Here is a 14,654-nt window from a genome sequence, read left to right as displayed (position 1 = left end):
TCTGTAATATTTCTGTCCTAACAGTAGCAGTGTTCCTTAGAAAGAAACGTTGCAGCTATAAGTTAAATATTTGTTTTTCTTCACAGGATGCTTAAATAGAAAACGTTCTTTTCTAAGCCATATCTCTGCATTCACTATTCATAGTGATCTCTGTTCATGGCCGAAACATTTGATGCACCAAAAAAAAAAAAAAAAAAAAAGGCTGTGCAGTTGTTCTACCAGACTTCCTTGAACAGTGTTTCTTGGTAAAGTGTTTTTAGAGAGAGTATTTATTTTCTTCTTCTTCTTTTTTTTTTTTTTTTTTTTTTTTTTTTTTTTTAATAGCAAATTCTGAAATTGAAGTGTCTGTGTCTGCAAGAAATGTGAGAAGATTGCTTAGTTTCCAGCGATACCTGAGATCTTCCCGTTTTTTCCGTGGTATCACTGTTCCAAACTCTTCAAACATTTTAGATGATGATTATAATGGACAAGCAAAGGTTGGTGGCTTAATTTTTATCTTGGTTTTATCAAGCGTGTCTTTAAAATGTTTGTTTGCATATAGCACCATCATGTTAAGAGGCAGTGCAAGGAAGCAGGTTTTTAAGCATCTATTTTTATGTGTGCATGTATGTTTTGCAAATACTTTATAAGGTCCAGCCAATGTTATGTGATTTCTGACAAACTCCTTCACCTCCCCTGAGTTTACTGGGATATTGTTTAGAACTTATGTGGTTTGCAGTTTAAAAAAAAAATAAAAAAATCTAGTGAATCAAGGATATATTATCACCATAATAATTGAAGAAAAAGTGAAGAAGAATGTGTCTGTATTTAAGAAATGTAATGGAACAATTTGGGCAATTTCTTTCTCTCCCTCCCCTTTTTAGTCTGATTTCATTAATGACTATCTGAAGGAGTGACTGACTACTACTGCAGGCTCAATAAAATGTAGTAATTGAAGTTATCAGTAGAATATTACATCAAAATGACATTTTTTTTTTATGCAGTTCTAGAAAAGTATGATAGCTGTAATATGCCTGTGCTATGGGACAGGTAAAGCATGTGGGAAGAGAGGCAATACTAACAATTTGTTAGCTGGATAAAGAAAGGGCTGGTGAATTGGTGACAGAGGATGCCGAAGGGGAATGAGCAGGCAAAGTTTACAGGTTGTTGAGAGCCCAAAGGCTGGGTCTTGCTACCGGTTGTGTATAATGGTTTTTGGTAGGAACCTTGATGCAGAAAAAGAATATCGTTAAAATACAGCATGTCTGATATTATATAGTGTAATCAGGCTCCAGTATAGGAAGAACCTGATAACTTTGTGGATGAATTTAAAAATATATATGCAATTTAACAGCAGCATCTTGTTAATGCTGCTTATTTCTTCTGGTAGCTCAGTTTTAATGGCTGGTGAAGGAAAAACTAGGACATAGTAACAGGATCACAAAGCAGCTACTAATTTAATGAGAACATGAGAAAGCAAGTATCAATTTTAAAACAGACTCTGAGGACTAGAATGTGCTTTGCTCTTCATCTATGTTCGTGGAAAAAATAGTTCATGTGGAGTGGCTGCGAAGTGCTAGTCCAGTGAGATGCAAAGTGAAAAGCAAGATTATTAGGAAGAAATTACAAGGTTGTTTTATATTCCTAGTAAAAAAAAAAAAAATGTAGATACTGTTTCTTCTATATGAACAAAAAGGGAAAGAGAGAAATTAACATAAAGGACTACTCACGGGGTAACTATTAATGCATTGCAAAAATCTGGAAAAGATTCTGAAACAAAACGTTGGAAGTCATCATAGTGTTTTGTGATCCATACATCTATTAAAAAGATTACGTGAAATGTCAAGTGTGGGCCTTTAAGATGTCTCAACTTTTTGTGTCTAAACAGAGTTACTCTGTCATACTGCTTCTGTTTATAACCTAATTGTTTTAAAATTGTGTCACTTCTTTTAAGCAAATGACTAAGAGTATGAAGGGGAGATCTCAGACCCATACTGTTAAGACACTTCTTATATTTCAGTTTTGTAATTTGAGGCACATATGCTAAAGTTTTCCTGTAATCAGGCAATCATTTTTAATACGATTTTTTGTATATAGAGATTCTTAAGATTTACATGTATATCAGTCTGAAATAATAAATATTTCCTCTGGGCTATGGGAAGATAGGCATATGCTGAGGAAAACAAAGTTACAGCTTTTGTGTTTTCTTTCAGTGTATGCTGGAGAAGGTTGGAAACTGGAATTTTGATATTTTTCTTTTCGATAGACTGACAAATGGTGAGTTTACTTTTTCTATTTCATTCATGTTTTTATCTCTTAGCATAATTTAGCTGTTGCTCTTATGTTGTGATGTGATTGTTTGTTCACTCAAAAACACAGATTTCATCAGGTACCATTTTGATTGAATAGTCCTTAATCTAAATTCTAGTTTGCCTTGCCACTCTCTTAAAATGCCATTACTGTGAGTACTGATAATAATCATTGATTTGTAGCAGAGGCCATTGTACTTTGCAGGTGCTGTTCTCTCTTTTTGTGCTGTAAGTAGTAATTTGATATACATTGACAATTAAATTTGCTAATGTAATTTTTTTTTTATTAATTATGGAATGCTGTTAATTTACATGTCTGTGTCCAAAAGGTCAGTTTCACTAAACAAATTATTTTTTGGGTTAATTGAATGTTGGGTAGAACAGTTTTAATTCCTTTAGAGACTATTACTACTTTTTTAGTAGACAGCCAGTTAGAAAAGAGATTTATAAATGTGCTGGAAGGGAGAAAGGCTGCTGGAGTGGATAGGGAGAAGTCTTGTGTTATAATATGCAGCAATGGAAACTGGATTTTGAATAGAATGGGAGGAGGAGATGAGTCCAACACCAAGGAGACAGGCATGTGTGCCAGTGTGGAAAGCTCTTGGAGCCTGGGCTGCGAATGAAGAGCAGCTGCTGCAGTTCTTTCGTCAGTCAAGAGGAGCTGGTAGCAGAGATGCAGTCAGTGTGCTTAAAGTTTGGCAGGAGGAAACAGAAACGAAGTTCAGAAAGGAAAACATGGCACCAAAAGATAATTTTCTCTGCTGTTTTGTTAAAAGGATGCTTGACTTAACCTACAGTAAAAGTAGGGTCCTCACAGTTTCATTTAATGCAAAGCACGGATGTAAAAATGAGAACAGTGGGGATTCTTGCAGATAGGATGTAATTATACATGTAAGTTCTGATATAAGGTAATTATAAGTTCTGATTAACTGAATGAAAAAACTTGGGTGCGCAAGCTAAATTGTTTATAAGCATAGTTTATTTCAGATCAGAATACTCACGATAAACTGAAGTCCTCCTTTCTATATGGGGCCTTCTCTATCCTAAATACGCTTTTTTTTTGGATACCCTTTAGTTACTCTCACTGCAGCTTCTATTGTGGGAGCCTTTCTATATTATCCTCTTTGCATTTTAATTTAATCATTTTAGGATAACGTTTTGAACAGGCAGTCTTGTTCTTGAAAGTTTTTAAGAGGAGAATGCTGTGTACAGAGCGTTGCTGGATGAGCTGCCCTGGACGAGCCTGTGAGAAATTAGCTACTCAGTAAATGCTCTTTGAAGAACTGTGTATCTTACTGCGAGGAAGTGGCATGCACGTGTCAAGCCTAGTAATAAGCCAGATTTAGCAGACACCTTTGTCTTTTTGTACCTCAGTTTCTGCCCATGCTACGTTCTCTAATTCCTGCTAAATGAAGATTGTCAGAGTAAATGTACCAAAGCTGAGTAATCCATCGTTACATATTGTTTGCAGAGTAAATACAAATAATCTGCAAGCTGTTCCAAGTAAACAGTAAGCGTGCAGGTTATTTCCCTGGCTCGCGCAGTTCTATTTGTTTTGTCACTGCAAGTGATTGTAATATTATAGCTGTGAATAGGCAAAGTACATTGTAAGCTCGTAATAGTATACATTTCCTAGAGAAATGTAAACATTTTTTCTTTGATTTTTGGGTTGAGTAAGGAATGGCTTCACAAAGAAAAGACACAAGATTGCACATGTGCAATGTACACAAGTTAACAGTGTTGACTGGCTTTTATGTTTGCCTGACTGTTCTGGTATTCCTTTTTAACCTGTGTGTCCATTTATAAAAATCGTGATGCGATGTACCACAAAGTTGAATACTGCTTTAACAGATTTGCACAGTGAAACTCTGCTTTTTTTAATGTTTGGTAATATTTTCCTCTTATCAGCTGACAGTGGACAGTATTGGTGATTGCTACAGGAGATAGTTGATGGAATCTTGTTATGCAATGAAATTTAAATATTAACCTTAAGTTGGTGTAGAGAAATCTGCTTGTGTAATTTTTGTCACCAATTTGTTTGAAGTACATTTCTTGTGAAAGTCACTGATTTCATGACTTCCAATGAATTAGTATTTTCATCTTATTTTTAGGAAACAGTCTAGTCAGCTTAACCTTTCATCTGTTTAATCTTCATGGACTAATTGAACACTTCCAGTTAGATACGATGAAACTTCGTAGATTTTTGGGTAAATACAGCTTTTTATTATGATGAATATTGCTGTTTATCCGCATTTTTATACTTTAATTGAAGTGCTGGTTATAGTTTAGTTATAAGGTTTGAAGAGTACTGATCCAGTCCAGATTGTACAGTGATTTGAAGTACATTGACTGAGAGAAAATCTCTCAAAGTTTCTGTGAGTATAGAAATCTCTGTTAAAATCAAGCAAGTATTGACAAGCTGAGTAACTTCATAGCAGATGCTGTGTTGTATTTGTTAAATCTAAATCATCAGTAATATATGTGAATTCATTCATGTGGCATTTTTATTGAGAAAGGATAGACTGCTCCTTTCTTTGGTTTTGTCTTCAGTTAGGTTTTAATTTCCATTTCTGCAGTTCTCAATGTAGTTTCCTAACTATGCTGCTCATACCCATGTTGGCAATGCTTAACAGTGCCAATTTGATGCTGCCTCTTGCTTTTCAAGCCCTTGTACAAATACTCATTGTACTGCAGACATACTGCCTTCATGGACAGAGCGCAAGACAATGTTATGAGGGCGTTTGGGCCTGTGGCAGTGCAGTGCTTCAGTAGGAAGATTTGTAAATATGGAGTATTCAAACCAAGCGGTACTTCCACTCGACAGCTAAAGAGCTGTCTTTTTGCATCCTCACAGCACAGACAGACCCTAGTGTGAGGTGTCCTTCATTTGGTTCTTGTGTGGTGGTGCCTTTTACTTAATTTTGTGGAGTGGGATGCTGATTTTTAACAGAGCAGGAGAAAGGTTTCAGGTCCCTCTTAGCAGGCTTTCATGGCTTCAGAGAAAACAATATTGTGGTTCCAAAGCTTGTCATTTAACGAGAGGAGAAACCACATTCAGAAGGATTTTCTCCCCTTTCAAGTAAGGGAATACTTTTTGTTTTCGTCACTGAATTCTCCTTCTACTTCACAAATTTTATCGGTTCTGTCATGGCTTTATTGTTGTTTTAAAGCAGACTCAACTCTCCCCAGCTCTAAAAAGGCAGAGCAGCTGACCTTGAGAACTGATGTAATGCAGTGTGAGAAAGTGGTTGTAGAAATCTGGTCTTAAGCCACTGAAGTTGTAACTGTGTTTTGTCTTTGTCACCTTGCTTATCTCCTGGTTAGCTGAGATTTAGCAAAAGATTATTTTACTTAAAACAGACTGTGGAAGAAGGCAATTTTTTATTCTAGCATTGAAGTTCACCACCTTCCTGTTTTTGTTGATGCCTTCTGCTTAACAGCAGTAACAAAAACGTTTCTTAGCTCTGTCCCTGCCCATCTGTGCAATCAAGCAACCTTTCTTCCAAATACAGCTCATTAGCATGAACTTAAATCATTCTTTTGCTACCTTTTATACCTTGTTCCAAAGCAATCTGAAATTCAAGAAGATTAAGACAGTTCAGGTGTTCCCTGGTGCCACACTAAATCCACTTTGAGAACTTATTGGGATTTTTTTTTTTTTAGTAATGAGAGAAATCTAAATTTAGTCCTTGATGGGACCTTAACGTTTTATTTTTGTGCATATATTGTGCCATTCTAATTCTGGCAAACCACAATCAAAATACTATCCTAGGTCTACTTTCTTAAAGTAAGTTAGGAAAATTGTGGACTTCAAGCAAACAGGACCAGCTTCTGAATCCATAAAAATCGAGGATTAAACCAAGGACCTCTTCAGTTGTGCACTGAACATGAAAAATATGTTGAAAGGGAGTTCTGCCTCAGGTTAATGGAGTGCAAAGATGCTTTTCGTTATTATAGTCCATGTGAGGTGTCAACTATGCATTGGATGCTCTTGAGATCACACAATGGTTACAGCACTTTAACTTCTCATGAGCCACAAATCTTCAGAAATACCATGGCAGTAATACTTTTAACATTACAGTCACAATTATATGGACGGGGCTGGCTTGTACACAGAGTAGGAAAAGAGATTTGGATGGGAATGACAGGCTGTAGTTGGCCAGGAAAATGTTCTTTTGAAGTTTACGTGAAAGAACTAATGCATCATCAGGCAAAACTCTGCAATTTGGAATAAAACTTGATTGCTGTACTTCAGATCTTCTCCCCCTTCATCCTTTTAAATGTTACAGTTCTTGTACTCTAAAGGATGTCCATATTAGCTTAACTACATAAAATATTCTACTTACGGGGCTAAAAGACAGGTAGATGGAGTAGAGAGTAGCAAAGCAAGGAAGAAGTTAAATAGGAAATACTGAATCTAGGAGAGGTTAATCAGACCATGGTCTAAATTATTTTCTAAATTGTGCATGGGCTTAAATTTCTTTGAGTGAAAGTATGAGAAAATGCCCATAGAAAACTATGTAGAGGTGTCTTCCCACAACTGCTGTCCAGAAGGAGAAAGAAATGCACTTGATACAGCAATAAAACTCTGCCTAATTCCTCTGCTTTGAAGGCATGATATTAAGCCATCCTGATGCTCCATTTAATAGTATCTTCATTTTGTATTCCAGGATGCCTCAACATTCAGGCAGGCGAGGCTTTCAAAGGGAGACTTTCCTGGAAAGTTCTTAAAGTCAAAGTACCTCAGATAATGATATACTGACTTCAAGTTGTATAATTTTTGCTCTGAGATGACTTTACATGTAGTTGATTTCTTTTAGGAAATACAGTTTGCTCACATACAAATCTGTTATACCCGGGTGTTAGTTCAACTGGCAATTTATTGACTTTGACACTTTTATGTGTGTGTAGCCTGTGATATTGCATATTTCTGTGTCTAACAAGGACATAAAATGGTACTTGGAAAAATTGCTATTTTATTTAAATTTGGATATTTGTTATTTTCCTGCAGTTATGGTTCAAGAAGATTATCACAGTCAAAATCCTTATCATAATGCAGTTCATGCTGCTGATGTGACTCAGGCCATGCACTGTTATTTACAAGAGCCTAAGGTAAGGGAGAGCATTCTCAATTTTACATCACATGTAAATATAGCAATATAGATATTTCTGTATGTGTATAAGTGGTTTGTGTGCACATACATGTGTGTATTGTATGTGCACATACACTCCTTTTAAAGAAAGAAAAAAACAAAAACAACAACAACAACAAAAAAGCAACAACAGCCTCTTTCCCTCAAACCCCAAACCCACTTTTTGAACAGGTGGTGGAACAGGAACACAAAAAGGGGAAAAGGGAAGATCTCCATGTTGCTGAGGCTGTGTTTTCACACTTAGTAGTGTGCTTTTTCTTTTTTTTTTTTTTTTTCTTTTGAGCTGGCATTGTCTTTTGTGTGACTTCATTGTGAACCAGATGAGCAAATTGATTAAGTTTGCAGCTGTTTAGCATAGAGCTGTGCCCAAAGACATTTACATGGAATTGCAGCCTGAGTCAGAGCTGGCAATAATAAACTGTATATTCATGATTCTTTTTACCTTTTTCTTTTTTTTTTTTTCTCTCCACTGTATAAACTCTTGTTTGGCTCATCTTCGATGTTAATGAATAATATGCTTCTGCTGAAGGCACATTATAGCAAGACATCAAGAGTATGCTTTGCTCTTTCTTCCTTTTAAGAAAAGCAAAGAGGGAAAACATGCAGCGTGACAGACCTCAAGGAGTGAGCTAGTTCAGTGTTTGCTTCATATTACTTAGATTGCTGGCAGTCTGTTGTAAGCAAGCTAGACAATTTCAGGGATAAATCGTAGAATCACAGAACGGCTTGGGTTGGAAGGGACCTCGAAGATCATCTAGTACCAACACCCCCGCCATGGGCTGGGATGCCACCCACTAGAGCAGGGTGCCCAGGGCCCCATCCAACCTGGCCTTGAACACCTCCAGGGATGGGGCATCCACAGCCTCCCTGGGCAACCTGTGCCAGGGCCTCACCACCCACTGAGTGAAGAGTTTCCTCCTAACCTCTAATCTAAATATTCTGTTTTAGTTTAAACTCTCTTTTAGTTTAACTCTTTTAGTTTAAAACAATCCCCCCTTGTCCTGTCGTTATCTGACTGAGCAAAGAGTCGCTCTCCATCCTTTTTATAAGCCTCCTTTAAGTATTGAAAAGCTGCAATGAGGTCACCCCGGAGCCTTCTCTTCTCCAGGCTGAACATCCCCAGCTCTCTGTCTTGCTCTCATAGGAGAGGTGCTCCAGCCCTCTGAGCGTGTTCATGGCCCTCCTCTGGACCTCTCTAACAGCCCCACATCCTTGTGCTGGGACCCCAGTCCTGGACGCAGCACTCCAGGTGGGGACTCACCAGGGCAGAGCAGAGGGGGACAGTCACCTCCTTTGCCCTGCTCTCCTCTGTTGGTGCAGCCCCGGATGCAGTTGGCTTTCTGGGCTGCAGGCACACACTGCTGGCTCATGTCGAGCTTTTCATCCACCAGAACCCCCAAGTCCTTCTCTGCAGGGCTGCTCTCGGTGAGTTCTCCCAGTCTGTGCTCATCTCTCGGGATTGTCCTGACCCAGGTGCAGCACTGTGGTGTGGACTTGGTGGACATTAGGTTCATGTGGGCCCACTTAGGAAGCTTGTCCAGGTCCCTTTGGGTGGCATCCCTTCCTTCTGTTGTATCCACTGCACCACTCAGCTTGGTGTCACCTGCAAGCTTGCTGAGGGTACACAATCCTCAGCAACAAATCCTGTCCTTTTTATTAAATCAATGCAACCTGTTGTACTCTGTAGCTAGGGTGAGATATTTATCTTGATGCCAATTATCAATAGTTTGGTATTCTTTTGAAGACAATGCCTTTTTATTCCGTTTCTGAAGTGAAAACAGCTAAGTGCTGGTTCCACGAACATTTTCAGAGGCTCTTTACCCACTGTCCCACTGTTTCTGTGTTCCTCTCAGATCAGTTGTTGTGGAAGTAAGACAGGTTGCAGAACTGATGCATGTCAGTTATATTTATGGCATGCAGTTTGGAGGCTCTGAGCATTTTTATTTTTTTTTTATTTAATACTCATGATGAAAGTTTCGTAATGCTTCTGGTATGGACTTTTTGGGAACATACATATCTACTGGTTCTGTTGTACCCAAAAGCATTGTAAACATATGAGGCATGATAGATGGCAAACGCAGAAGGGAATATAAACTCCTGTCCTTGCAGGGGGGTTGCTACATTTCATTTTTGTATGGGTCTTACTGTCCTTTGTTTTAATGCCAGCTAGACATCCATACTGAGTTTAACCCAAACTTCCCAACCAGAAGTAGTAACGGGAAGAATATATAAGAACAGTGAAAAGCAGACCATGCAGTTGCATGCTGAGTTAGTTAATTAACAGGCACGTGCTTCTCGAAAATATTTATCTCCAGCAGACTTTCTTCCTTCAGTTCTTTTCCCAGTAGGCTTTGAAATAAAATTGTGCAAAAGAGTAGAAATCTGCTCTGAACAGTTCCTAAGGCTTCTAAAGTGTTAGCTTCTTCCTTCTAAGGTGACGGTATTTTTAAAAAATATAGTATGTATTTAAAGCAGTCTGTATGCATACAGACAGGCTGGGTAAATGAGAGAAAGCTCGCTTTAAGAATTTGCTGCTTTTAACAGGATCTGTTTAGAAATAGTAATTCATTGCCAACTAAAAAGTCACATTTTCTGTGCCAGCATTTTCCGAGACTGAACCTTGACATTCAGAAAGAAGAATGCTTAAACCATTGAGATTTTTGTAGCTTTTTTCCCTCTGCAAAATACTTGGGAATCAATAGAATATTGGTTTTACATCACTAAATTGCCTCAGAATTCCTATTTGCTTTTAAATTACTAAAAAAAGAAAAAATGTGACACCTGTGCACCTATTTGAGGGGGTTATACTTGTGTTGCTGACAGAATTACATGTTGTTGTTGTTATCTTACAGCTTTCCCAATCCTTAACTCCATGGGATGTTCTGCTCAGTTTAATTGCAGCTGCCACACATGATTTGGATCACCCAGGCGTTAATCAACCTTTCCTAATTAAAACAAACCATTACTTAGCAACTTTGTATAAGGTAAGGAGAAAATTGGTTGTCTTGTGAAAAACAGATTTGGAGAGTTCCTGAGGAGTACAGAAAAGGAATATAAATTGCGATGTCTTTAGCTAGTTGTAGGTGTGAATTTGAGATGTTTCCATGCCACTGGGATAAAAATGTGCAAGCTATCAAAGTATTCAGGATGAGAGAGCTTTAATCCACTTCAAAACCAACCAACCAAACCCCCCTCTGTGGTACAGCGCTTAGTGTGAAGCTATTCAATCCTTCTAAGACCTAAAGTCACTGACATCTGTGGTATCACTTTCATTTCCAGAATACCTCAGTATTGGAGAACCATCACTGGAGATCAGCAGTGGGGTTGCTGAGAGAGTCTGGTTTATTTGCACATATGTCATTGGAAAACAGGTACGTTTTATACAAAATAATATAGATTAGTTTAAGATGCAAGTTAGCTGCCACTTAAGAAAGAATAAATTATTGTGTGGCAGCTCCTAATTTAAATTTTGCATTCACATCTATTTTAAGAATTATCGGATACCATGCTACTGGAGTAGGGGAGTTCATGGTGCAATGTGATATTTGGGAAATAACATCTACTGTGAGCACACTGAAGGGGTGTGTTCATGCAGTCAAGCACCTGTTTATATTAAATTATTTTAAACTTGGCAGCTTTTTCTCATTCTGTCACTGCAATTGCAGTTTAAAATAGACCTTTTTCACCTACTGTAACAATCAATATTCATTAAACAATTTGTGCATATTTAAGGAAAAACAAACAGAAAAGCTAAAAACAATTTCAATCTTCCTGAAAGCTGCTGATGAAATGCTCTGATATCTCTATGGATGTTGTAGGAAGAGAGAAAAACAAACAAAAAAGAAACCATCCTGTGCAAATACTGATCAGCAAGCTTGTGACTTGAATTTGTATCATAATGAATATGACAAAGATGATGTGTAGATGTAGTGATGGCTGCTGTTCTTAATTGCTATGCTGTCTGAATGCTTGGTATCGCTAATTACTACAGGCAGCTGATGGAAAGCCAGATAGGTGATCTCATTCTTGCCACAGACATCAGTCAGCAAAATGAGTATCTGTCCATGTTCCGATCCCACTTGGATAGAGGAGACCTATGCTTAGAGGACGCGAACCATCGTCACTTCATTTTACAGGTGACCTTTTTTTGCTAATATTTTTGAAAACATGGTTGCTTACTTCAAAAACAACTTGAAGTGGTAAATGCTACTAGTTCTGGGCTATACTTTCAAAAGGAAGTAGAAATACCCTTAGTAAATACCCTTAGTGATTTTGTTTCATTGCAAAAAGTTTGTTCCCTCTCTCTCTCCCATTACTTCTCCTAAGCAACGTCACATGTTGGTAGGTAACACAGAGGTACTAAACCAAGGAGAAATGCATCTTCAAGACAAGAATTAGTTCTTCTGATGACTCTAGTGTAGTCTCAGTACTGTGAAATGCTTTGTCAGAATGTATTTCAGGGGGAAAAAAAAGCGCTATTGTTGTGTATCGGCTTCATAGCATCAGCTTCAACTTCATACAGATTTTTATTGCTCGGTTCATTGTGTGGACTGTAAGGGAAAATGGACAGACGAGAAGTTCTTTCCTGTGCAAACCATTAGTAAATACATGAACTTCAGAGATAGAAAGGCAAAATCCTGTTTGCCTATATTGATGTTTCTTTATCTGAATTCATTGCTGTGTCCTGTGTTACTGAATAAACTAAATGTAGTGTCTCTGAAATTCTTTGACTCTACTCAATTTTCGTTTTGCTCAGAAATGATAATGAGATCTGATAGTTTCCTGAGTGTTTTTTAAGTATGATCATGGAACATAAACTTGAGGGAAACACAAATGGTAGGTAGGTTTATGAGTTACAAAACTTAAAATGCCTGCTGCCAGGAAATAGGTAATTAAGGATGTTGCTGTTGGAGAGAAAGGGGTAGGCAGGGTGACCTAACGGTGTATATTACTTTACTAGATGGCTTTGAAGTGTGCTGATATTTGTAACCCATGTCGGACTTGGGAGCTGAGTAAGCAGTGGAGTGAAAAAGTAACAGAGGAGTTCTTCCATCAAGGCAAGTAACAGTAAAGTATCTGTTAGTTCATAATGTATTTATATTGCGGAGAGAGCAATCGTGAGTCATAGCTGCCTGCAAATAAATAGTGATTTATATTTAGTGCTAATAGAGATTTACAGTACAGTGTGGGATTTTCTTCTTTATTGGGTTGTATTTCTTGCAAATGGTTCGTGGAACTGAAACCTGGTGAAAAATTTGCTTAGAATCTGAATGTGGCATGACTGGCTCAATAGATCCTTCAGATGGGAAGGTGCTTCACATAAATAATTAGGTTCAATTTACACATTTCCAGTAAATTGTGAAATATATTCTTGCCAGATATTCCATATTTAAAATTTATTTGTCTGTGAGAACCTGTTGGTAATCAGGAACAACGAGGAAGGAGATTTTTAGTCATGTAAGTAGCCTTAACTATGTGATAAGCAGCTAATAAAGCTTTTAGTTGACAAGTGGAACAAATTATTTTTATCCATTATTATTGAATAATTTTAATAACTAAAACTGAGCTTTTTTTGAAGGCTAGTTTAGCTGCCTTGATTTGAGAAATGCTAGTTTGCATAGATATGAAAAATGGAGAACTGACTTTTATTTGGTGCTAAGCATGTGAAACTTATTACTAGGTGGAGATTACGTGGAAGTAGAACCATAAATTCTCTTCAGTAAGAAATTTCTGAGGGCTAAAGCAAGAGAAATTCAATTTGTTGTTTCTACAGCAGTCCAGGAGTTTTTCATGTTAATCCATCAGGAAACCTCTGATGTTTTTCTTGAACTACTGCTTGTGTGATCAACATACACAGTATTGGACCTGGTGACTTAACAGTTTTATTATACTCTTATTTCTCTAGGAGATATTGAAAAAAAATATCACTTGGGTGTGAGTCCACTTTGTGACCGACAGACAGAAACTATTGCCAACATCCAGATTGGTAACTGCAATTCACTTTATTTCAGTAGACTCCTTTCAGGATGCCTATCAAAGAATGTATCTTTTCCATACATTTCCTGGAAGCTGTACCTGGTCTTTGTGTATAGCAGCACTTCTTAACAATGAGCTTTTTTTTTTTTTTTTTTCTTTTGATTTATTTAATTTGCTATCTCATTTCTCCCTTGAATGTAGTATTTATGAAATGTTCTGTACAGTCCCGGAGGCTGAGGTCGCTGTTTCCTCACAGAATGGGGAGAGCACGGGAGGCAGCTCTGTTACTTTTCCTGTGCTGCTGCCCGGTGGCTTCCTAATCTGGGGTGACCAGCTTGAGAAGAGGAGAAGTTTTGTCACCTTGCCCATGCAGCGGCTGGTGCCTTTTGAGGTTGCTGCAAAACAATTCCAGCTCTCTGGAGTTTGCTTTCTGGAACGCCTGCATTCATTTTTAAAAACTGCCTTACGTCGGGTGGCGGACAGGGATTTGATGGAGAACTGTGAAAAGCCATTCTGTTATTTTTTGCTGTCTTCAGCTGAATTTGAAATAGCTGAAGGGCTTACTTTTTTTTTTTCCTATTTGTTTTAATGAAGTTGTTTATGTAGATTGAATAGGACTCAGTTAAAAATAGTAAAGAGAACAATAAATTTAACCACAAACCTACTGTGAACGAGTGCTTGAAGTTAATTAAAGATTTAAAAAAACGTTTGATCAGCTGCACTGCTTTGATTTAGAATGTTAGAGAATGATACATTTTTGTAATTAACAGATTTAAGCAAGCCCAGTTTTGGTAGGTTTACCATTCAATTTTTGGTTCATGGAAATTAGATCCTATAAATAGGTGCATATACACGTGCTCGAACACAAATGTAAATATTTATCTGTTGGTGTTCTGTGTCCTTTTTGTTTAAAAATCAGTCTAATTGTATTTTTAATCAGCTTTATATTGTGAAAAGAACCCAGGTTTTCATTTTATTTGTTTGCTGTTTTTTTTTTTTTCCCCTGTGTAATGTAGTTCAGATCACCTATGGGGCAATTTCCTAAAAAAAAAAATCTACATGTCTAAATGAAAGATTTATGTATTTTTTATGACTTAGTTACTGATGCTTAGATTCACAGCCCCTCCCAAATATTTACTTCATTTGGTCATTCTGAAATTAGCAGGGTAATTTATTCCAATATAATGCTGTTCTTCTGATTGACCAGTAAAATCTTTTGTATTTTGAGAGATTTCTC

General features: G+C 37.4%; 1 protein-coding gene across 3 annotated transcripts in view; it reads left to right on the top strand.

The window, feature by feature from the left end:
* Positions 1-14,654, top strand: part of PDE7A (phosphodiesterase 7A) — a 78,080-nt gene that overhangs the window by 58,246 nt on the left and 5,180 nt on the right. For 2 of the 3 annotated variants that reach the window (XM_084509330.1, XM_084509331.1), the window contains 9 exons: positions 325-476; positions 2,193-2,256; positions 4,400-4,495; positions 7,300-7,400; positions 10,294-10,425; positions 10,721-10,812; positions 11,433-11,577; positions 12,402-12,498; positions 13,347-13,427. In XM_084509330.1, the coding sequence (XP_084365456.1) occupies positions 325-476; positions 2,193-2,256; positions 4,400-4,495; positions 7,300-7,400; positions 10,294-10,425; positions 10,721-10,812; positions 11,433-11,577; positions 12,402-12,498; positions 13,347-13,427 (960 nt within the window). The remainder of the gene's footprint in view (positions 1-324; positions 477-2,192; positions 2,257-4,399; positions 4,496-7,299; positions 7,401-10,293; positions 10,426-10,720; positions 10,813-11,432; positions 11,578-12,401; positions 12,499-13,346; positions 13,428-14,654) is intronic. The other variant, XM_084509332.1, reaches the window with a different exon arrangement.

This window comes from Aythya ferina, assembly GCF_964211825.1.
Source record: "Aythya ferina genome assembly, chromosome: 2".
NCBI classification, from domain to species: domain Eukaryota; kingdom Metazoa; phylum Chordata; class Aves; order Anseriformes; family Anatidae; genus Aythya; species Aythya ferina.
Note: the sequence above shows the minus strand (reverse complement) of the source record. Positions and strands in the feature narration are given on the sequence as shown.